Source organism: Acipenser ruthenus, chromosome 51, assembly GCF_902713425.1.
Source record: "Acipenser ruthenus chromosome 51, fAciRut3.2 maternal haplotype, whole genome shotgun sequence".
Classification (NCBI taxonomy): Eukaryota; Metazoa; Chordata; class Actinopteri; order Acipenseriformes; family Acipenseridae; genus Acipenser; species Acipenser ruthenus.
In genome coordinates, this window is record NC_081239.1 from 600,431 (window position 1) to 624,873 (window position 24,443).

Here is a 24,443-nt window from a genome sequence, read left to right on the forward strand (position 1 = left end):
TTGATCTGTCTAGTTAAATAAATAAAAAATAAATCATGCCGTAATTGAGCTTTCAAAAGAAACGTGGAATCTAGCACAGAGCTTCTGGAAACAAAACCATTTACAACAAATAAAAAGTTACAGTATCATTTTTTTTTGTAATGCCTCATTTTTAAAGACCTATATATTTATAGGAGTAAATTTAGTGATCTCTTCTCTTTAAAAATGAGACAAAACATCCCAGTTGTTTTGAGATGACGGGAATGCTTAGTATATTTTAACACCTTACACATGGAAATGTTAGAATTTTACTGTTCCCTAAAACTTAAGGGAAAAAAAAAAAAGGAAGGCTTCGAAACTTCAAAATGGCATTTTTGGCAAAAGTGTTACAAAAAAAAAATGCATCCCTCAACACATTTTCAATAAAGGTTCTCCCATCTCTTAGTTAATTATCATAAAATCGACTTTGCAAGGAAGCAGGGGGAGAATGGAAGATGGTGAGAAGATAACTTGATTTAATTTTTTTTCCTTTTGTATTTTTTTTTTTCCTTTATTTATTTTTTCTTTAATGAACCAAAATGAAATCCTGACGTTGGAGTTTATTAACAAAGGAGCCCCCACCCACCCCATCCCCCTCCCCGACACCAACTCCAGCAGCCACTACCCCCCCCCCCCCCCCCCCCCGCAACCCCTCAGACTAACAGCACAGGACAATGAGTGCCCAGGGGGGGCTCCAGTAGCACTTGCACTCTGGCAGAGGCGATCTCACACAGGGGACCCCTCCAAGGTTACCACAGTGCTACCACCCAGCTTCTCTGCCAGGGTCGCCCTGTCTCGGATCTCATCCAGACCGTTCACCTGCCACTCGTGTTTAATACCTGGAGCAGAAAAAAAATAAAATACTGTCAATTTCCCCAGCCAAACCCGCAGACAAATTCACGTGTCCAAAAATCGAGGTGCAGCAAGCACGGTGAACTGTGACCAAGGAGGTGGGAACCAAATTTTCTGATGACATAAAAAAAAGGAACACAGCCACAGGAACACACAAGGCTGACACCATATGGTCAAGTGGTATAGAACATCCCATTCAGTATATAAAATTAACATTTAAAAAAAAAGCAGTGATGTTTTCCTTTAGTTTGTTAGATTTATTTAGCTTTAAAAAAAAAAAAAAAAAAAAAAAAAAAAAAAAACACTTTCTAGGGATTTTAAATCCCACTTTAATTTCCTATGTACTGATTTTATTTTAAGACTTCCTCTGGCTCCCATTTTTAAAAAAAAACAAACTTCTTAAAAGCAGCACAAATACATAAAGCCGACGTGAGGTACTGGCCCTTTAAGGGTGGTTTGTGAATATGGTCACATTGAATAATTGATAATGAAGGGGAAACCCTAGCTAGCCAGAATGATGCAACAATTGCCTGTATTTTAAATCTAGATCGATTCTGGGCCAGAGGAAAATCTGTAGCAACACAACACTGTACCAGTCTACTTGTCAAGTCGGGATGGCCATTCATTTTGTTCAAGCCAAACCCTACATTTATATTCCATTCGCTATTCAATTTGGAATAGAAGAATTGAGTAGGAGGTGGAAACCAACCCCCCTAAATCAAACTAAAAAGAAAAAGGTATTGTCCCTAAAAAAATAAAATTCAAGTATGGACTTGCAGCCCCATCAAATCACCACCGACAGGCCAATGAGTCACCTAGGCTGTGTGTTTGGTTTACCTGTGAATTTCTTTTTAATGGCATCCTTCGAGCTGGCGTAGATCATTTTACTCTTCAGGGGGGCGTTTTCTGGGGCCCTGGGGAAGAGAATAAATTAAAAGATAAGAAAAAAACAAAAACAGGAAGGAGGATGAATTGGAGAGGTCACACAAGGCTGTTTAGGGTTCGAGTTAAGAAAATCCTACAGGTCTGTTTTACCAAACGCTTAACCGAAGCCCCAGACGGACCCTGCTGAATCTTCATGCATTGAAAGCCACTGTGACTGGACCCTGTGCGCAGGGGGGTGGGGGGGGAAGCAACCGTGCAAATAGAAATATAAATCTGGAGGCCTATAATTACAAAATCAAGCCTGTGTTTTCACCGAATGCATAACTGTAAAACAAAGATTTTCACAAGACAGTATTTAAATTATTAGAAAAAGAGACAGCGGGGACTACAGCAAGGTTGGGTATGGGTGTCCATCTTAGATATATTTTATTTTTACAAAAATATCTAAAACGCAGGGAGCTTTCAACTTGTTCCAACACATTTTCTTGTTTGCAACAGCACAATATAGAGCCTTCCTGTTACTCAAGCTGTGAACACGGTCCTTGCAGACAAATGTCATTTCCTTAAAATGGTTTGAGGAAGGAAGATAGAGGGCCTGGTATAAAAAAAAAAAAAAAAAGTGTGTCTTTCTGAAAACACAAGCTAACCCAATACAAGTGGAATGCTGGCATCCCCCTGAATCCACAGAGGTGCAAGACGCTCTCAAGTCGCATTCAGAAAACAAGCTCGGGTGACCAGTGACTTGTCAAACTTGCGAGGACCGTCAGTCAAAAAGAGCCGTTTCCAAATACTGCAAAACCATAAGTGTGTACATGTGTGGGTGTGTGTCTACGTGTGGGTTTGTGTGTTCAAGCTCTCGCTGTGAATCTGCAGTACAGTGTGTACAGGCCTTGCATTGTCTTCTGCACAGTACAGAGAGACCATTGTTGCTCCACACCCTATTTCAAGTCTTAAAGGCTATCCGTATTGTCCTAGGCACTGGGAAATTAAAACAAACTGGATTGGACCAGTTTGTGAGGTGACACTACTACATTTAATAAATAAAAAGATCTAGAGAAATTCACTGTGCGCCTTCTCCATACTCACTGAGCAATGCATGGACACACTGCTGTAAGAAACTGTTTGTACCACGGTCTCCAATCCCTGGGGTCCCAGTTTGAATTTTTTGGTGGTGGGCACGTGGGTAAAAAACACAAGTAGTATGACATGTTTAAACTTGAGAACGAGAACAGGCCACTTGGCCCATCAATAATATATTTTTACATAGCGCCTTTCATAGTGGACCACCATCACAAAGCGCTTTACAGAGGTTAAATAACTTGCTCAGGGTCATACGCAGCGGGTCACAGTGGCAGAGTTGGGATTTGAAACAGTGAACTCCTGGCTACAAGCCCTGGACTTTAACCACTGGACCGCACTGCCTGCCCAAGTGGCTCGCCTCTCGTTAGCACACCATGGTCCCCTGCTCCTGGGAATTTAAAAACTGACCGGGGAATTCTGTGCAACGGATTCAGAAAAACCATCCCGGGAAGCTCTCCCATTAGAAGGGTGATGCTTTGAGATGCAGCACGAACAGAGGCGAGGCTGCCGGTATACAACACAGATGTGTAAAAAGACTTGAATTGAAATTAATAACCTGACAATGAACACCAACCCTGCTGTAAAACACTGCAGCTCGCCTCTACACTTAAAATGAGAGCGCTTTAGGGAAAAAAAATCCCAAGTGTTTTTACACTGGGGGTGGAACGACACACGCTTAGGAGAAATGGAAATAAGACTTGAGAAAAAAATGAGAAAGAAAGAAAGGAGTGCAATAGTGACTAAACTCCTCACCCTTTATCAATATTTTTTCTCTCTCCTCCAAATCCAGCACCATCGTGAAGTTCTAGATGACACCGACACCACCCCCCAGTCTCCTCACCAGAAGATGAAGACCAGGTCCTCCCCACCCCCCAGCCTCCTCACCAGAAGATGAAGACCAGGTCCTCCCCACCCCCCAGCCTCCTCACCAGAAGATGAAGACCAGGTCCTCCCCACCCCCCAGCCTCCTCACCAGAAGATGAAGACCAGGTCCTCCTTCTTGGTCTCCTTGGTCTCGTACGTGGCGTCGTAGAGCGCGTAGCGGCAGTCGTTGTCGGGCAGCATCTTGACGAAGGTCAGGTAGGGGTCGTCCACGCTCTCCCCCACGTCTCCCACCAGGATCTCCTTCCCTTCCTCCAGGATGATGTTCTTCTTGTCGTCGCTCAGGCAGAACAGCACCGCCTTCTTCCTCTTCTTGATCTCGTCTTGCGTCTGGGACTTGCGCACCTTCATGTCGTTGAAGACCTGGATGACGTTGTCTGTGACGGTGACTCCGGATGCCTGCGGGTAAATTAAAAAATTAAAATAAGACCCACCACCGACGGAAATATGACCCGCTAGGAACCCGATTAGCCACAGTGTGTACAGCCAACAAGCTCAGGTGGGTCTTCTCATTAAAATCCAAAAGAGAAACCAGATAAGGATCAGAAAATCGATCTGGGATGGGAATCAGATTCCTGTTGCACAGCAGTGTGATCCATTCCAGGTTTTACTGCTACCAGCTTGATCAGCCCCCCAGTGTGTCTAGCTAACAAGCTCAGGTGTGTCCACTTGATATTAAAACTCAGGAATGGATCTAACTGCTATTATTTCCACCCCTGCTACAGCAGTATTAAAAAAGTTGACTACCTGGATGTTCAGTGACAGCACTTCAGAACAGTACTATAAATTAGCAAGTATATAGGATGCAAGGGTAACATGCATAGGAATGGATGCACACACACCACCATACATGAAAGAGCTCTGAAATACCCAATAGTACATTCTACTGTAGAGAGAAGCATCTCTTTCTTGAACAGGTGAAGTGATAGGTAGTGGGTTTCAGTACGGATTTGTATTACTGTAATTGCACAAACTATTTTCCAGCTAATTCTAATTAGTGTTCCATTTACAGAGATTTCATTTCAACTGCTTGATCAAAATACGTATGTCTTGCATACAAATATGAATCTAAGTGGATCATCTATGCAGGATATCAATTAATTATGCTAAATATTACGGCCGATTTGAGCTGGAACAGGAGAATGGATTCTTGAATTCAGCTTGAAGGGCGTGGGGTTAGCGCAGAAACACCTCGCAGATGGCTGACAATACAAGGACTACCTATTTCCTGTTCCCGTTTTGGATCTAGAAACCAAAGCTCTGAAAAAAACACGTCACTTTTGTGCTAAGCGACGGTTTCCTCGGTGTTACGGGATTAAAAGACACTCACTTTCTCTTTGTTAGAATAAAAAAATGGCAGTCCTCCATTTGAGAGAGAGAAGAAACGAACAGGAAACGCGGGGACTCATAAGAGTCTGGGGTTTAAAAGGTCGACAGTACTGCAATTCAAACAACGCCCAACTAGCTAAAGGTCGATTTTTTTTACGTTGATCGATAAGATTCTCACTCCCACCTCCACACACACCTTTTAATAATTCGTAATAAATAATTTCGTGGTTGGCTAGACGACAAGACTGCATGCAAAACGACAAGTGACCCAGTTTCTTAGTTTGATAATGTTTGCGTTTCAGATTGCACGCAAGACTGCAGGGTATATTATGAAACACAGCGCGGTGTTTAGGGATACAATAAAACGTTGCAAGACGACGTAAAACAAATAGATTGTATTAAATAACTATTTTTTAATCCACGTTTTAGACGAGGTGTCTGTAACGTTAATGCAATATGCTCAGATCAGAAACGCCGGTCACACTTTGCAATATACAACTGCGATAGAAAATAAATGTCACACGAAATCCCTATTAAACGAATAAAGGTTTAGTCGTGTAAATACCTCTGTGTGACGGTGACGCAATTCAAATTTAGCTTTGCCTAGAGCAAACTTTTACATACATTCAAAAAGGAGAGCCCGGAATCGGGCGATTTCGTAACTCGTTTTTACAAAGTGTGAACGATTATTTAAAAAAATAAAATTAAAATAACGTTCTGGTTAGAATTGCTGTATTTTTAGCTTCCGCGTCTCAACCACACTTCCTTCTAGTTTGAAGCGAGGAGAAAAATGACTGCCCCGTTTCATTTTTATATTGATGACTTAGCAGATTATTTCTCTCCTTTAAAAAAAAAAAAAGAGAGAAGGAGAAAATGCGTCAACCATCGCATCATTGAAAATGCAATGCGGCCGGTCCAACATCTAACACACGGAATTAAAATCAAATACAATGAGAGTTACGTTATATTGTTGGTATAAATCACTTCGCACTCAAGTCTCGCATCGGACAATTAAACCAGTGAAAAAAAAAATTAAATTTCATTTCTGAGAGGCTCTGCATTAGGCCGACTACTAAATATTTGACCGGTACTAAAAGAAATAGCCAGGAAAAAATGACAAATATGCATCAGAAATAGCGACATGGGGGGAAAAATAAAAAAACACGAGTCTAGGTCTATGAATATGGCTTCCTTTCTATGAATTAATTCATTAAATCGCTTAGAAAAAATAAGTTAATCGACGAAATGTGCAAAAAAGGACTGAAGAAATGTAAATACATTTCAATTGAAAGCAAACGTAAAGAGATAAGCGATTTAAACGAAGCTTAAAAGGAAATTGGAGGTAAAAGAAAAAGGTATATTTTTGTCTCTGCTCAAGAAATTGAAGGTGCAACGCGTTTAGTCTATTTGAAAGGAATTTAAACGGCGTAAAACGAGATAATGTCACGTAAAATTAGTTGTTTATGACACAAGAGTCGTGGTATTTTCATTAATTAAAAAAAAAACATCGCTTCGGAGAACAAATTTGGGTGGGGCAGGCTGGGCACCTAATTATGGAAAACCAAAAAAAAAAAAAATCAGTTAATTTAAAGGCCCGTTTTTCTCCCTTGTGCGTTTTCGTTTCGGCTGTTTATTTATTTTATATATTTTTTTTTAAAACCGGTACATTAACAAAAGTACAAATACATTTAAAAAAAAAAAAAAAAAAAAAAAAGACTTTAAAAAAAGCGGCTTAATTCTAAATGCCGGTGAAATGAATCGACGATGATTTTCACTGCCTGCAGGCCGCGTTCAGGATGACAGAGAAACGAAATGGCGCCAGGATGATAAAAAAAAAAAAAGAGAGAGAGAGAGACGAACAACCTCCCGTTATATCCCCCCCGCTCAAAAGAAAACACCACATACTTTCAACAAAAACCTTCAATTCAAAAACAGTGCCGTTATTGTTTGATAGTAACGGGTGTACCTACCATGTCTGTGGTTTCGTACAGGGAGTGTTTTATTTAAATTATTAAGTTGGGTTCTCCTGAAGCTCTACACTCTCCGCCGGGCTCTCGCAGACTGACTGACCGACCGACTGAGCGGCAATAAGGGGAGGGTTCAGAATCCGGGACCTTCGCGCTCGCTCTCTTAAAGCGCTTGCTCATGGTACTTGTAGTCCTCAGGGGGGAAAAAAAGACCGCATCAACGGGATTTGAAATATTGCATGGTGGGATTTGTAGTCCCTTCAGGAAAGAAATGCAGACTGGCTCGTTTTGTGATGAACGAGTCTGTCTAATTTTTTTTTTTTTTTTTTTTTTTTTTACGTTAATCGCGAGATATGTAGTCCTTTAAATACCAGACCTATACTGCAAATTACGTCGTGAAGGTATTACGTAAACTCAAAGTCACGTTTCGCGTTGCTGCAAAGAGGATGTGTCTGGGCAATACAACGTTGCGAGTCTCTACAAATGCGACGATGATGTCATACTCAAGACTGAAGCGAAAAAAAAAAAAAATGTTCGCATTTAAAAAAAGATTTTAAAAAAAATTCCAAGCAGGGAATTTACCTTCAGAAACAGATAGAAAAAAATACCTCTTTTGCTCCTGTGCAAATTCTGTATATACTGAACTAAAATAGGAATCTGGGACAGACGTGGCTATTCAGAGCCAAATAAAGAGATGATGTGGGCATTTTGGAGGCTTGGTGATCCAGTGGTTCAATCCCAGCCACTGACTGACTCCCTGTGTGTGTGTGTGAGTGACCCTGAGCGAGTCACTTCACCTCCTTGCGCTCCGTCCTTCGGATGAGACATAAAACAAACGAGCTCCTATTGGAAGTGACTCTGCAGCAGCAGCAGCAGCAGTTGTTGATGAAGCAGAGTTCACCCCCTAGTCTCTGTAAGTCGCTTTGAATAAAAGCGTCTGCTAAATGACTCATTAATAATAATTTTGGAACCTTTATCAAAAGCCATCTTTCTATAGGTCGTCCAACAGCTGGTTTAAAAACGTCCACAATTCTAGAACGGAGATGTCACGGGTCACCGTTTTCTTCAATTTCCCTTTCTTTTGTTATTACGTTTATCCGGAGCAATGCAAATTAAATCTACTCGGGGCCTTAACAAAAAAAAAAAAAGATACATCGATATGTCAATTAAATATGTATCGAAAATAATAAGCATATCTGTTTTTGGATACCTGTACGCTATATTTAATATACCATCGGTATGCGTAAAACATGCGCTGTAAAAGTTAATTATAATATAAACACGTTCAAACGCTTATCCGGCATTAAAAACTACATTCCCCACAATGCCACGGGGCTCTACTCCGAACAGAAGAGGAAGCCCCAAAAAAAAACACGTTGAACGATATTTATTCTCTTGTGTGCGTGTCTCGTTTAAGACAACACCTATATATCTCTATTTAAATACATAGACATCGTGTCATGTTTAAAATAAAACAAGCACAACATACGCCAGTTTCTTTTATTTTTTCAACCCCACCCCTCCTTCCCTCCCTCCGCCTCGGTGCGTTTGCAAGTAAGCTGAAAGGAAACTCAAATTGCCTTATATGGCGATAAGTGACACAAGCCGGGGTGTGGGGAGTGAGGCGAGCGACCGTCGCTTCGCTTCCATAAATGGATGTGAGTTTGCTAACCATAGCGGGGCTAGAGCGTGGAGGAAGAGAGCGCGGATTGGCTGCACTGCGAGGATACGGCTGCGTGCGTCTGTGCGTCTGATGCATGCATTGGTCGTTTGCAATTACTGCTTAAGCATGCTCGTCGGTTTTCAAGACGGCAGATTTTTTTTTTTGTTCGGATCAGAAACAGTAAAATTATTTTTTGTAATCAGGAGACCAATATAATCTTGCACTATTGCACTTCCAGCATGTCATTGTAGATGTAACTTGTTGTAATCCTAGTTCATATTGGATTCTAGTAGTGTTATTATTATACACAGCATCCTAGTTCATATTGGATTCTAGTAGTGTTATTATTATACACAGCATCCTAGTTCATATTGGATTCTAGTAGTGTTATTATTATACAGAGCATCCTAGTTCATATTGGATTCTAGTAGTGTTATTATTATACAGAGCATCCTAGTTCATATTGGATTCTAGTAGTGTTATTATTATACAGAGCATCCTAGTTCATATTGGATTCTAGTAGTGTTATTATTATACACAGCATCCTAGTTCATATTGGATTCTAGTAGTGTTATTATTATACACAGCATCCTAGTTCATATTGGATTCTAGTAGTGTTATTATTATACATAGCATCCTAGTTCATATTGGATTCTAGTAGTGTTATTATTATACATAGCATCCTAGTTCATATTGGATTCTAGTAGTGTTATTATTATACATAGCATCCTAGTTCATATTGGATTCTAGTAGTGTTATTATTTGCACTTGCTGTAAACTACACTGTGTTTAAATCTGAAGCTTGCATTGTAACCCTGTGCTGCCCTGTAACACCTGTGTGAGTCGCCTGGGATAAAGCCAAATAAATAAATAAATAAAATAAATGAATATCATTAATCTTTATGACTGTATAAACTTGTGTCTGGAACTGCCTGTGTCCGGGACAGCCCTGGTTTTGTAAATACAGTAATCTCGAGCGCAACGCTGAGTCAGAGCCACTCCCTCCGCTGTGGAACGGACAGAACATCACCACGGCAACGAGCAGGGAGGCCGGTAAACAAATAAGACAACGTCTCGCAGCACTGCTGACACCTGCTGGACGTAGCGGTGCACTGCAGTTTTGTTGTAAATTTTTTTGCGATGACGAGGGAATTTCAGGATCGAGACAATAAAATATATTATATATAATTTTTATCTTTTATTTAACATTATGCAAACAAATAAACTACAACATTATATTGGCTTATGCGTGGAAAAAAATGACATGTTCATATGAGGCTCTCATATGTCTCCAGATAAAGACTAGACAAAGATCAAATAATTTGATCTTTGCTTATAGAACATACCTGGAAAAGACAAGAAGCATTTTGCTTTGATCGGCGTTGTGAGTGGACCACAGGAACGAGGACAGAAGTGACAGCTTCCTGTGCTGTAGGTCAACTCTATGGTACGACAGACTACTTGAGAAATCTGCCCCCCAAAATCCAGATTACAAAACACAAACCTTTGACACGGCAATAATAAGACAGGAGACTCTCTTGCTTTGTAAATATATTGTTCTGTTTGACCGAGACATGCATTTAAAGGATACAGTTAATAACATGAATACAGATTCTGCACATATGAAAAAGTACATTTTTTGTATTTCAAATAATTGGATTATTTTTATGAAGCCAGGGCAGCAGACTCTTGTCAAATCAAAAGTGACCCACATTTTAAACTGTTCCCATCATCTTCATCATCATCATCATCATAACGAAACCGCAAGAGCAGATTCACAGTTTTCAGCCCTGTGATTTTGATGCAAAACTGGAATGCAAACGCATCCAACAAAAAAAACAGACATTTTTTGTTTAATTCAGTACGGTGCAGAGCAGAATAAACTAGGCTATGACGTGAGTCTGCATGGTTTGTGTTCAGCTGTGGTCTGAAGTTTTGGCATCGCCTAGAATTTTAGGATTGAGACAATTATATATTTAAAAAAAAATGTAGATGTTTTATTTAGCATCATGTAATATCAAAGAAACTACAAAATAATAAAAACTGCACAAGAAAAATGTCTACCGGAAGCCATAATAGTATTATTTCACTTTAGATGTTGAAATCTTTCAATTCTCAGTATATGGGGGGAAAACTACAAAGCGCTGGGTGTGTAATTCAATATGTTATTCAGCAGCTTTCATGCGACCTTACGAAACAACGCGAGCTCCCTCTACTGGGGGATGCTTAAATTCCTGGCTGCAGCTGTAGGTCTTGCTAGTTGTAAATGCCTTTACAGACAGGAGGAAAGGCAGGTACAAAGAATGGACCCAATTTGTTCTTTCAAAGAAAATTAAGACTTGATCCAACTCTGTTCAAGCGAAGAGTGTTGCTGTGACGACTCAAGCTTGTGCAGCTGTGGCTGGTATTACGTATGCTGTAGAGTACAGATTTCTCTTACCAAAGTCACATATATATATATATACACAAACACATTTCCTTCCCGTTGTGTTACATCCAAGTCCACTGCTTGTTTTTGTGAAAGTTACCACCACGCTATAAATTCACTTCCTGTGCAGCAGGTATCGGGTCCCACGTGCAGCACGGGGCTACGCTAGGGGGACCCTAATACCAGCTGCACCACAGGAAGTCAATCTAAACCATCTACAGTGATACTACAACTACTAATACTACTACTAATAATAATAATAATAATAATGAGACTCATGCCTTTTATATAATGCTTATTCCCCACATAGTACAAAGTGAACCCAAATAAAATGCAAGAGCAGTAGCACAGAAACAGGACCAGTGCACAGAGGAAAATTAAAGCCGAGGGTTCAGGGAGACACTTGGTGTTTTGGTAGGACTGCGTTTCAGGAGACTAGGTTTCAGGCCGCTGCGCGGCGCACCAGGGTGAGACTAGGGGGTCTGATACAGCGAACCTCAAACGAGGTCTCCTGGAACCAGGTTTCAAGCCGCTGTTCCTGAAAAAGTGACTTCGTGTTCCTTCAGATTAAGAACAGAGTGGAGGAGACTCTTCTTCACACAGAGAGCGGTGAGGGGATGGAATGGGTCATCTAGTCATGTTGTTGAGGCAGGACCACTGGGATCCTTTAAGACCCGACTTGACAAAGTTCTGAGATCAGACAGCTGCTCGGAACCGGACGGGCTCTGGTGGGCCGAACGGCCTCCTCTCGTTCGAACACTTTGTCGTGTTCTGAAGTCGGAAAACGTAAGATTTTGCAAACCTTGGTTCGCTTTGATTTGAGAGAGTCAGGGGAGACGGATTTAAGACTGACAGGCAGAGTCTCTCTGTAGGCAGCAGGGTTAAGGCACAGAGTGGTTCTGAAGACTGGGAGATGGTTTCTGTGGGTGTGCTGGTGTTTTAAAAAAAGGGGTGGGGGAGAGTGGGGGGGCAGTTATCTGTTCTTCTTGTTGCCGGGGGGAGCCTCGGGGACCCCCATCCTGTGAGCTGCCGTGCTGTTAATGCGGGAGGAGACCTGCAAGGAAAACAGAGTGGAGAGATAGGAGGAGAACTGGATAATACAAATCACTGGGTAATACAACCCTCTCGCCTCTCTCCATTCTCCACCCTCTCACTCTATTTCCTAACTCTATCTCCACTCTCCTCCTCTCCTCTCTCTATCCTCTCCATACTCTCCCTATCCCATCTCCCTCCTCCCACGCTCTCCCTATCCCCTCTCTCCCTCTCCCCTCTCTATCCCCTCTTTCCTCCCTCTCTCTCCTTTCCCTCCCCGCTCTCCCTCACCTGGTCCAGCAGGATCGTGGCCCCCGAGTCGATGGCCCCTCCCAGCTCCCGGTACTGCCCGGAGTATCGGATATAGGCCCAGGTGAGCAGCCCGATCAGCACCAGGCCGGTGCCGCAGTTGCACAGCTGAGCCACGAGGGCCACGCCCAGGAAGCCGGCCACGCCAGACAGCATGTAGAGCAGGGCCATGACCCCGAACAGCACGGCGGGGGTGCGGAAGGCAGCGAACATGTTCTTGCTCTGGTTGTGCTTCAGGAAGCCGGCACACAGCTCCCCCAGCTCCCTCTCCAGCTGCTCCTGGTAGCGCTGGCTGAACTCCGCTCCGCCCATCTTCTTGATCCGCTGGAAGTGATCCAGCGACATCGCCACGAACTCCAGGTGCTTCTCCTCCAGGGTCTGGGGTGCCAGGTAGGGCTTGTCGCCGCCGCACGTCTGGGGAGGGAGGGAAAGAGCGAAGGGGGTTATATCTGTAACTATGTAACACTCAAAACGATGAAGGAGACCCCTTTAAACGCTGTCAGGGATGGTGTTAGGGTTTGTGTTAGTGTCACTGTTAAGGTGGGAGTCGAGGTTACTATTAGGGTTAGAGGCTCAAGGGTAATGTTAGGGTTAATCTTATTAAAGTCTACCTGTGTATATCTGCAGAAGACACTCACATTAAAACACTCAACAGAGGCAAATTAAGAAGCTGTAAAAAGAAAAAAACTTCCAACGCTTGTTATAGAATTGATAACGTTTCTTGTAGCATTCGGACTCAGCACCACGTTACTGGATCCTCAGCTGATGCGCTATCCTTGCACTATTGCACTGCTAACATGTCGCTGTAGATACAACTCACTGTGATCCTAACTTGTTGCCTCCTGGTTCATATTGTATTCTAGTAGTGTTATTATTATACACAGCATCCTAGTTCATATTGGATTCTAGTAGTGTTGTTATTATACACAGCATCCTAGTTCATATTGGATTCTAGTAGTGTTATTATTATACATAGCATCCTAGTTCATATTGGATTCTAGTAGTGTTATTATTATACATAGCATCCTAGTTCATATTGGATTCTAGTAGTGTTATTATTATACACAGCATCCTAGTTCATATTGGATTCTAGTAGTGTTATTATTATACAGAGCATCCTAGTTCATATTGGATTCTAGTAGTGTTATTATTATACACAGCATCCTAGTTCATATTGGATTCTAGTAGTGTTATTATTATACATAGCATCCTAGTTCATATTGGATTCTAGTAGTGTTATTATTATACACAGCATCCTAGTTCATATTGGATTCTAGTAGTGTTATTATTATACACAGCATCCTAGTTCATATTGGATTCTAGTAGTGTTATTATTATACAGAGCATCCTAGTTCATATTGGATTCTAGTAGTGTTATTATTATACATAGCATCCTAGTTCATATTGGATTCTAGTAGTGTTATTATTTGCACTTGCTGTAAACTACACTGTGTTTAAATCTGAAGCTTGCATTGTAACCCTGCGCTGCCCTGTAACACCTGTGTGAGTCTCCTGGGATAAAGACGATTAGAAATAGTATTTCTAGAGGGTACCTGCTCCATGTGGTTGTAGTACAGATCCTTAGCCGATGCTACGGCTGCCAGGTTATTTGCTTCTGCTGTGGCCTAAAAAACAGAGAAGACGCTGAAAGGAAAGCCGAGCTGTAACTCTGGACAGTCCAGCGGCCGCCTGCTGACCTCCTGCGTTGCGGTCAAGGCTTGCTTAACAGCACGGACACGGAGGCGGTTAGACTGCAGTTCAAGTTTATTTTATTTTTTTTTTAGTGCAAATTAATCGTACGCCAGTTTCCTCATTTATAAGATGCGCCGATCCCGTTGAAAAAATTGAAGAAAAAAAAAAAAAAATAACTTCTCACATGAATATAAAAATAGCCTGTTTTGATATTCAGATGATTTTTTTATTTTTTGGTTACCTGGAGCATCGACTTGGGATGAGGCAGGTCCTCTCCTTGGTAGATTTTGATGTAGGCCTAAAAAGAGAAAACAAAAATAATTAGAAACAGTCATGTCTTTTCTTCACCACTAGGTGGTGCTGTTCACACACATGCAGTGCTCTCCCGCCCCTCACAGAGCTGCAGTTGGGAGTCCTACTGAAGAGACGGTCATGTGTGTTTCACCTTGTATCTAACAACACTGGTGCCAGTGTAACTGTGCAAAAAATAGCAAGATGGGACAAATGGGAGCCACGACCAAGCAGTAGCTGAACACTAGAGAGTACTGAAGGAAAGGTTCAGGGAGGGAGTGTGGAGAGGGAAGACATGAGAGAATTGTATTATTATTATTATTATTTATTTCTTAGCAGACGCCCTTATCCAGGGCGACTTACAATTGTTACAAGATATCACATTATACATTATTTCACATTATACAGACATCACATTATTTTACATACAATTACCCATTTATACAGTTGGGTTTTTACTGGAGCAATCTAGGTAAAGTACCTTGCTCAAGGGTACAACAGCAGTGTCCCCCACTGGGGATTGAACCTACAACCTTCCGGTCAAGAGTCCAGAGCCCTAACCACTACTCCACACTGCTGCCCTGCCCTGTATTCACAGAGAAGCATTCTAACAGGCCCTGGCAGTGTGGGGAGGGGAGGGGAGAAGGGGAGGGTAGTACTCAGGGTCAGGGTCAGGGTTAGGGGAGGGTAGTACATTCACCTTGAAGTACTCCAGCAGGCCACGGCAGGTGACCTTGGACCCGTTGATCTCCTTCTCCATCAGGTTGGCCGACTTCAGAAGCAGAGGCACCAGCGTCTCCAGCTGTGCCTTGAACTCGGGAGCGATGTCTGCAGCGAGACAGAATCGCAGAGAGAGTCAAACAGAACCGCAGAGAGTCAAACAGAACTGCAGAGAGTCAAACAGAACCGCAGAGAATCAAACAGAACTGCAGAGAGTCAAACAGAACCGCAGAGAGTCAAACAGAACCGCAGAGAGTCAAACAGAACCGCAGAGAATCAAACAGAACCGCAGAGTCAAACAGAACCGCAGAGAGTCAAACAGAACCGCAGAGAGTCAAACAGAACCGCAGAGAGTCAAACAGAACCGCAGAGAGTCAAACAGAACCGCAGGAGAGTCAAACAGAACCACAGAGAGTCAAACAGAACCGCAGAGAGTCAAAAAACACAGATACAGGACCGCAGAGAATCAAACAGCAGAGACAAGCAGAGTCAAACAGCTTCGAGACAGAACCGCAGGAGAGTCACACAGCAGAGAAAGGGGGAGGAAGGACAGGAAAGAAGGGATGGGAAAGGGGAAGGAGGAGGACAGATGAGGAGAGACAGGGGATGGATGGATGGATGGGAGAGAGGGAGGGAGGGAGGGAGGGACAGGGGGAGAGGAGGAGACCAGAGAAGGAGGAGAGACTGTACCTCCGAGCTGGCCCTGGAACATGGGGCTGGTGGCCACCTGGAGGCCGGGGTGCGGCAGCAGGAAGCAGGACACGCTGGTGAAGCAGGAGTGGATGTGCTTGCGGACGTTCTGGATCTCCTCGTGCTGCTGCTCCTTCACCTGGGGAGAGACCGGCAACGAACAGGAACCCTGTGAGGAACGCCACAGCACCCCACACAGCGTCACAAGACACGCCCCCACCGGAACCTTTACAAGACACGCCCCCCATCGGAACCTTTACAAGACACGCCCCCCATCGGAACTTTTACAAGACACGCCCCCCCCCACCGGATCCCATTCACAATTACCTGCAAACGCTTGTCCAGGAAGTCCATGCCCCCCTTCAGCCCGTAGTTGTACTCGTAAGGGAAGCTCCAGTCTCGCACCAGAAACATCAGAGACTGGGGGAACACAAAACCACAGAGGCGGACCTGAGCACTCCCGCTTCACAGCAATGGCATTTCATACAGTCACACAACGGACCCCACCTCAAGCAACCGCACAGCTTCTTACAGACTACAATTCAGAAATCCTTCATTTTTAACGCAAAAATCTCTCCCTCTCCTCCTCACCCCCTCTCTCTCTCCCTCCCTCCTCCTCCTCCTCTCCCCCGTCTCCCTCACCCTCCTCCTCCTCCTCCTCCTCCTCCTCCTCTCCCCTCCCATACCTGGAACGGTTTGAGGAATATCTCGTCCATAGCGAGGCGTCCATATTCTGTGAAAAGCTGCAATAGAGAGGTGGAAAATCCTCAAGGTTAGGAATGATTTCTCCTGACTGCTGACATGATGTAGCGAGACGCACACACACACACACACACGCACTGACACACACACACGCACGCACGCACACACACACACACACAGTCACACGCACCTCAAGGGAACCTGTGACAGACCCTGCCAGAATAAAACAGAGCTTTCAAAAGATGTTACTCAATCTGGGAAATAACAGCAATTAAATGGGACCCCCTTTTGGGAGTTAGTGGGGTACGGCAGCAGGGCGGGGTTAAAGGGGTACAGTTTTACCTGTAACTGTTGCAGGTCATCCTCTTGTATATTCTGAGACAGGTTGTAAATCTGGAAGAAAAACACAGACAAGCGTCGGTCACAAGTAGGAGGCTTAGAGGGCTTGGCTATACTTTTTGTATGAAAAGCTCTATATAAAAGTATTGATTGATTGATTGATTGATTGATCAGTCCGGGCTGACCTGCACGGAGCTGGTCATGGTGCTGAGAGCGAAGATCGTGGCGCAGTCCTTCACTGTGGACTGGCTGTCAAAGGCACCCTGCGTATCCATGAGCACCACGGCCACCTGCAACACAAACACCACGGGCACTGAAACGAGGCACTGGCAGCTGCACTGCGATACCTACTGCAATACCTGCCCGTCTATCTGTCTGTCTGTCTACCCATCTATCTGTCTGTCTGTCTACCCATCTATCTGTCTGTCTGTCTACCCATCTATCTGTCTGTCTACCCATCTGTCTGTCTGTCTGTCTACCCATCTATCTGTCTGTCTACCCATCTGTCTATCTGTCTACCCATCTATCTGTCTGTCTACCCATCTACCTGTCTGTCTGTCAGTCTGTCTGTCTACCCATCTATCTGTCTGTCTGTCTGTCTGTCTGTCTGTATCTCCCCATCTATCTGTCTGTCTGTCTACCCATCTATCTGTCTGTCTATCTACCCATCTATCTGTCTGTCTGTCTGTCTGTCTACCCATCTATCTGTCTGTCTGTCTATCTACCCGTCTATCTGTCTGTCTACCCATCTATCTGTCTGTCTGTCTACCCATCTATCTGTCTGTCTGTCTACCCATCTATCTGTCTGTCTGTCTACCCATCTATCTGTCTGTCTACCCATCTGTCTATCTGTCTACCCATCTATCTGTCTGTCTACCCATCTACCTGTCTGTCTGTCAGTCTGTCTGTCTACCCATCTATCTGTCTGTCTGTCTGTCTGTATCTCCCCATCTATCTGTCTGTCTGTCTACCCATCTATCTGTCTATCTACCCATCTATCTATCTGTCTGTCTGTCTACCCATCTATCTGTCTGTCTGTCTGTCTGTCTATCCATCTATCTGTCTGTCTGTCTGTGTCTACCCATCTATCTGTCTGTCTGTCTGTCTATCTACCCATCTATCTGTCTGTCTGTCTGTCTGTCTACCCATCTATCTGTCTGTCTGTCTACCCATCTATCTGTCTGTCTGTCTACCCATCTATCTGTCTGTCTACCCATCTGTCTATCTGTCTACCCATCTATCTGTCTGTCTACCCATCTACCTGTCTGTCTGTCAGTCTGTCTGTCTACCCATCTATCTGTCTGTCTGTCTGTCTGTATCTCCCCATCTATCTGTCTGTCTGTCTACCCATCTATCTGTCTATCTACCCATCTATCTATCTGTCTGTCTGTCTACCCATCTATCTGTCTGTCTGTCTGTCTATCTACCCATCTATCTGTCTGTCTGTCTGTCTGTCTACCCATCTGTCTGTCTGTCTGTCTGTGTCTACCCATCTATCTGTCTGTCTGTCTGTCTGTCTACCCATCTATCTGTCTGTCTGTCTGTCTGTCTACCCATCTATCTGTCTGTCTATCTACCCATCTATCTGTCTGTCTGTCTGTCTACCCATCTATCTGTCTGTCTGTCTGTCTGTCTACCCATCTATCTGTCTGTCTGTCTGTCTATCCATCTGTCTGTCTGTCTGTCAATCTACCCATCTATCTGTCTGTCTGTCTGTCTATCTACCCATCTATCTGTCTGTCTGTCTGTCTATCCATCTGTCTGTCTGTCTGTCAATCTACCCATCTATCTGTCTGTCTGTCTGTCTGTCTACCCATCTATCTGTCTGTCTGTCTGTCTGTCTATCCATCTATCTGTCTGTCTGTCTGTCTGTCTACCCATCTGTCTGTCTGTCTGTCTGTCTACCCATCTGTCTGTCTGTCTGTCTGTCTACCCATCTGTCTGTCTGTCTGTCTGTCTACCCATCTGTCTGTCTGTCTGTCTATCTATCTGTATCTATATCTATCTATCTATCTGTCTGTCTGTCTGTCTACCCATCTGTCTGTCTGTCTGTCTATCTATCTGTATCTATATCTATCTATCTATCTGTCTGTCTGTCTGTCTACCCATCTGTCTGTCTGTCTGTCTATCTATCTGTATCTATATCTATCTATCTATCTGTCTGTCTGTCTGTCTACCCATCTGTCTGTCTGTCTGTCTATCTATCTGTATCTATATCTATCTATCTATCTGTCTGTCTGTCTGTCTACCCATCTGTCTGTCTGTCTGTCTATCTATCTGTATCTATATCTATCTATCTATCTGTCTGTCTGTCTGTCTACCCATCTGTCTGTCTGTCTGTCTGTCTACCCATCTGTCTGTCTGTCTGTCTATCTATCTGTATCTATATCTATCTATCTATCTGTCTGTCTGTCTGTCTACCCATCTGTCTGTCTGTCTGTCTATCTATCTGTATCTATATCTATCTATCTATCTGTCTGTCTGTCTGTCTATCCATCTGTCTGTCTGTCTGTCAATCTACCCATCTATCTGTCTGTCTGTCTGTCTGTCTACCCATCTATCTGTCTGTCTGTCTGTCTGTCTATCCATCTATCTGTCTGTCTGTCTGTCTGTCTACCCATCTGTCTGTCTGTCTGTCTGTCTACCCATCTGTCTGTCTGTCTGTCTGTCTACCCATCTGTCTGTCTGTCTGTCTGTCTACCCATCTGTCTGTCTGTCTGTCTATCTATCTGTATCTATATCTATCTATCTATCTGTCTGTCTGTCTGTCTACCCATCTGTCTGTCTGTCTGTCTATCTATCTGTATCTATATCTATCTATCTATCTGTCTGTCTGTCTGTCTACCCATCTGTCTGTCTGTCTGTCTATCTATCTGTATCTATATCTATCTATCTATCTGTCTGTCTGTCTGTCTACCCATCTGTCTGTCTGTCTGTCTATCTATCTGTATCTATATCTATCTATCTATCTGTCTGTCTGTCTGTCTACCCATCTGTCTGTCTGTCTGTCTATCTATCTGTATCTATATCTATCTATCTATCTGTCTGTCTGTCTGTCTACCCATCTGTCTGTCTGTCTGTCTGTCTACCCATCTGTCTGTCTGTCTGTCTATCTATCTGTATCTATATCTATCTATCTATCTGTCTGTCTGTCTGTCTACCCATCTGTCTGTCTGTCTGTCTATCTATCTGTATCTATATCTATCTATCTATCTGTCTGTCTGTCTGTCTACCCATCTGTCTGTCTGTCTGTCTATCTATCTGTATCTATATCTATCTATCTATCTGTCTGTCTGTCTGTCTACCCATCTGTCTGTCTGTCTGTCTATCTATCTGTATCTATATCTATCTATCTATCTGTCTGTCTGTCTATCTACCCGACTATCTGTATCTATCTATCTGTCTATCCATCTATCTCTATCTATCCATTTATCTATCGGTCTATCTACCCATCTATCTGTATCCATCTATCCATCTCTCTCTCTGCATTGATACTGGCAGCTTTGAGAGAGGAACCAGCTTCAAATTGCAATGTTTTTATATATGATGTTTACCAATCATTCTTAGTTAATACTGCAATAACTTTAATATCTATCTATATATCTTACTGGCAAATTCTGCCATAGACTCTTCTTCTCCTTCTTCTTCTTCTTCTTCTTATCATTATTATTATTATTATTATTATTATTATTATTATTATTATGATGGAATCAGAAAGCACCTTCTTGCCTCCAGGTTTCTCCACAGTGAACACCTCGCTCCAGATCTGGATGCCCGTGGTCTCCGGGTCAGAACCGCCCCGCCACGAGAAGCCAGTCAGCGGCTCATCATCCTCTCCAAGCCACATGGGGCCCAGCTTCTGCAGGGGACACAGTTGGGGGCCACGTTTTTAATGCAGAAAGATGCAGGGGCTGAACAGCAGTTTCACCCACTAATACCAGCTTGATCGGCCCCAGTGTGTCTAGACGACAACCTCAGAGGAGTCTTACTGTTAAACTCCCAGTGAAACCAGGAATGGATCACACTGCTATGCAATGGGAGTCTTATTAGCCTACTAGAAGCCATAAAAAGTACCAGTATTTTTTTCTGTTAGATTTTGTCACATTTTTGTCATTCAATATGTTAAGGTAACATTATTCAGCAGGTTTCATGCAACTTTATAAAGGGTTAATTCTATAGGGTGATTCAAAACCTTTAACCCTAGCTGTATATGTGTGCGTCTCTCTCTCTCTCGCTCTCTGTCTCCCCCTACCTGCCGGCTCATGTAGCGCAGCATGAAGTCCAGCAGGAAGGACTTGCCCTTGCGGAAGGCTCCCGCCACGGACACCACGACCACGTCGAGGTCGCGCACGCCCTCCTGCAGCAGCACGCTCTCCAGCGCCGCCACGTCCAGCTCGAAGGTGTGCTCCTGCTTGTGCACGTGGACGATCTGCACCGGCCGTGGCCCGCTGTCCGACTCCGGTTCTGACATCGCTCAGGCAGGCTGGGCTGGCTCTCCTTACAAAAAAAAAAAAAAGGCAAAGTTCTTTTCTGTGTGTGACCCCCCCCCCTTTCGGGACTATCGCGATATATATCGCGACCGGCATATCACGATCCCCGACACCAAAAGAGGGTTTTTATCCTCAGTGTGCACTCACTAGCCAATTTATTTCATCTGTTCTCTGTAGGCATCGAAATATCGAGCGAGCGAGTCGTCCGAGTGAAGTTATCCGGCAACAAACTCCCCTTCCCCAGCCGCGCTGCTTCCCTAGGAAAATGAGAACGTTTCCGGGGACCGTTCTGCTTGAGAGACGTCTTGCGCGTTTATATATCTATTTTAAAGAGGAGACGGTTATCTATTCAGAAACGCCAGGGTGTTTAGCAAGCAAGGGATCCCAGTAGGGAAACGTGGGCAATGAAATCCTCACCCTTAGTCTCGCTGTTTCCAAACTTTTGAACACTAATGCGTGTGTGTAATTATATATATATATATATATATATCTCAAGATATTTCAGTTTTTTTTATTTTTCTTAAAAATATTTCCCAACATAAAACCAATGTCACCTTACAATAATTGATTTTCAGTGTTTTAAAATAAAATATCAAACAGAACGAAATTTCAATGTACCATTTGTAATTCATTAATATGAGAGAATTGATCAGGGGTCTGAATACTTTTGCAAGGCACTGTATATATATATATATATATATATATATATATATATATATATATATATATATATATATATATATATATATATATTTCAGATTTCTCACAATCAGAAGGGAAAGGCTGGCACACGGACTACAGCACAATCAGACAGGATGCCGGCAGTAATATCATAAATTTACAAACAAGCAAATTAGTGGGCGTTTTTTTTTTTTTTTTTTTACAGTTGTTTGTCTTTTTATATTAGCGCTATAAAAAAACTGAAAACAGTTTGAAATTCCCTGTCTTTGTATCGTAATCCACACAGCCTGACGACAGATTATGTTCCGTCCCTTTGAGTCTCCTGCAAATAAACCTGATTTACTGTATATAAAAATAATGTAATTGTATATAAAAATAATGCGATATCTTGTAACAATTGTAAGTCGCCCTGGATAAGGGCGTCTGCTAAGAAATAAATAATAATAATAATAATAATAATAATAATAATAATAATAATAAATGAATGAGCAAACCACAGCACAGTCAGAACGCGAAAGCAAGTCAATAGACAGGCAGCCAGCTGAAATACTTCCTCTTTTGGCTCAAACACGTTAGGGCAGGGCAGGGCTGTGCAGTACCGCCCCTATTGCAATAATCGCCCATTTTGAAGTGTCTTCATTTTTTTTGGGAGGCAGAGGTACGAAGTACTGCAGAGATTTACAGATCATGACTCGTTTGGGTTTCATTTGCATGCAGTAGAACTGAACTACAATTAATATCTAGCCAAAAAAACACCCCCTCCAAAAAATACGAGGATTTAAATAAATAAATAAATTAAATAAAACCTTCAAACTTACCAGGCCGCCTTATTCTTACCTATTACATAATAATAATAATAATAATAATAATAATAATAATAATAATAATAATAATAATAATTACAGGCACCAGTTTACAGCTTCGAGGAAAAATCACACGTTTGGAGTTTGCAACTAAATTTAATAAACGCTTGACAAAATATATCATTCCTGAGTCATAAGCAGCGAGCAATGGTGCCTAACCCCAGATAAAAATGTGAAGTCTGTGTGGGATTGAAAGGTATACTTAATATTGCAACGCATGCGTAAACACGCTAAAAGGTAAACAAGCACATGAGTGTCAGCAGCGTAAACTTCAGCTCGCATAAATTAAGTGAAACGTTAGGAGGTTATATAGAGATAGATATATTTAAACCACTTGAAAAATTATTGTAAACTAAGGAAAACAAAAACACCGAGGGCATAACAAGATACATAACATGCCAAAGCGCATTCACACTGCGCGACACGTTTGCGGATGTTACTGTTATTTTAGTATTATTATTATTGCTAAATATGTCATATTTCAATAGAATAAAAACTAAACAGGAAATGGTTTTTACCTGACGTTCTGTAACAAGCTGCTAAAAACTTTTTCAAGCTCCTCCAGTCTCTCCTGACAGCCAGAAGAAGTTAAACCGCAACTAACCGCGCGGTCGCTTCTGGGAGTTGTATTTTTGTGGCGGGGTGCCAAACCTGAACGGCAAGGTCTGGAAGTGAATTGGAAAACTACATCTCCCAGGATGCGTTGTGATTCCAGTGTGGCATCTCGGTAGTTGTAGTCCTGCCAATCCCTTTTCGGCCGAAATCCGGTCATAAAGCCGACAGCGTATTTTAAATAAATACAAATCACACAGGGCGAGGCTGGACGAGGGCAGCGTGCCGTGGCTCGCCGTCTTGGGTGCTCACACAGCCAGGGATTTCAAACCTGGCGAGACGGCATAACCAGACACACTCTGTCAATGACAGCGCCACCAACCGGGAGAGCAAGAGTCACAACACCTGCCCGAGATCCACCAATCAAACTGCAGCAGAGTGTGTCATTTTTCAATCACAGCGAGTGAATTTTATCCAAATATAAGTGATACGTTTCTTCTTCCCCAGATTGCACCCACAACCTGTTTCACCGTTCATGTAATAACAGCGCTGGCGTTTTCAACGTGCGCTGACGCCGGTTATAATAACGTGACAGCTTTTCTTACTGTGGCGCGTGTGTTCATGCTTGCACGATGGTGTCTTGTTTATGTTTTTGACCCCCCAGCCCACACCCACTTTGCAAAACCCGTTGCACCCCAACAGATGCAGAATCCGCCTCAGAATACGTATGACTCACGCACCACGCCTTAACTCCCGGTCAGCATGAGGTAATACCAATACAAGACAGAACGGAAGACGGTGTGTCTCAACAGGCGGAAGAATGTCGGAGAGCGAGAGACTTGCACTGAGATTGCATAGCTGCAAAATCTGGTTGACATGCGGGAGTTGCATGTAGAAAGTCTGGAACCCTTTGTAGAACCCCGCGTTCTAGAACCATAATAGGGGGTTCTGTTATGTATAGTACTGCGCATGATCAGA

General features: G+C 43.0%; 2 protein-coding genes across 3 annotated transcripts; both read right to left on the minus strand.

Moving 5' to 3' along the window:
• Positions 1-648: 648 nt before the first annotated feature.
• LOC117398600 (cofilin-2-like) lies at positions 649-7,175 on the minus strand. The gene is made up of 4 exons (XM_059015691.1): positions 7,017-7,175; positions 3,809-4,116; positions 1,708-1,784; positions 649-857 (listed from the first exon to the last, which is right to left on the minus strand). The coding sequence occupies exons 1-4, from the start codon at positions 7,017-7,019 to the stop codon at positions 745-747; spliced, it is 501 nt and encodes a 166-aa protein (XP_058871674.1). The 5' UTR covers positions 7,020-7,175; the 3' UTR covers positions 649-744.
• Positions 7,176-10,214: 3,039 nt separating this feature from the next.
• LOC117967875 (atlastin-3-like) lies at positions 10,215-23,893 on the minus strand. Of its 2 annotated transcripts, none has more exons than XM_059015911.1 (13): positions 23,432-23,893; positions 21,132-21,376; positions 20,601-20,738; positions 17,065-17,169; positions 16,883-16,933; positions 16,525-16,581; positions 16,166-16,258; positions 15,839-15,977; positions 15,129-15,256; positions 14,379-14,435; positions 13,999-14,070; positions 12,428-12,859; positions 10,215-12,158 (listed from the first exon to the last, which is right to left on the minus strand). In XM_059015911.1, exons 2-13 carry the CDS (start codon positions 21,348-21,350, stop codon positions 12,078-12,080), a joined length of 1,572 nt encoding a protein of 523 aa, XP_058871894.1. In that variant the 5' UTR covers positions 21,351-21,376; positions 23,432-23,893; the 3' UTR covers positions 10,215-12,077. The 2 variants fall into 2 exon arrangements, with proteins under 2 accessions (XP_058871894.1, XP_058871895.1); XM_059015912.1 differs by lacking the exon at positions 23,432-23,893 and adding an exon at positions 22,869-23,055.
• Between the last annotated feature and the right edge of the window lie 550 nt (positions 23,894-24,443).

Coding starts and splice junctions, on each gene's coding strand:
- LOC117967875 (XM_059015911.1), bottom strand. CDS start 21,350: ATGTCAGAACCGGAGTCGGACAGCGGGCCACGGCCGGTGCAGATCGTC. Junction 16,582..16,882: donor ATGACCTGCAACAGTTACAG/GTAAAACTGTAC, acceptor TCTCTATTGCAG/CTTTTCACAGAATATGGACG. Junction 16,259..16,524: donor TATTCCTCAAACCGTTCCAG/GTATGGGAGGGG, acceptor GTGTTCCCCCAG/TCTCTGATGTTTCTGGTGCG.
- LOC117398600 (XM_059015691.1), bottom strand. Junction 1,785..3,808: donor GACCTGGTCTTCATCTTCTG/GTGAGGAGGCTG, acceptor TCTCTTCCCCAG/GGCCCCAGAAAACGCCCCCC. Junction 858..1,707: donor CATTAAAAAGAAATTCACAG/GTAAACCAAACA, acceptor TTTCTGCTCCAG/GTATTAAACACGAGTGGCAG.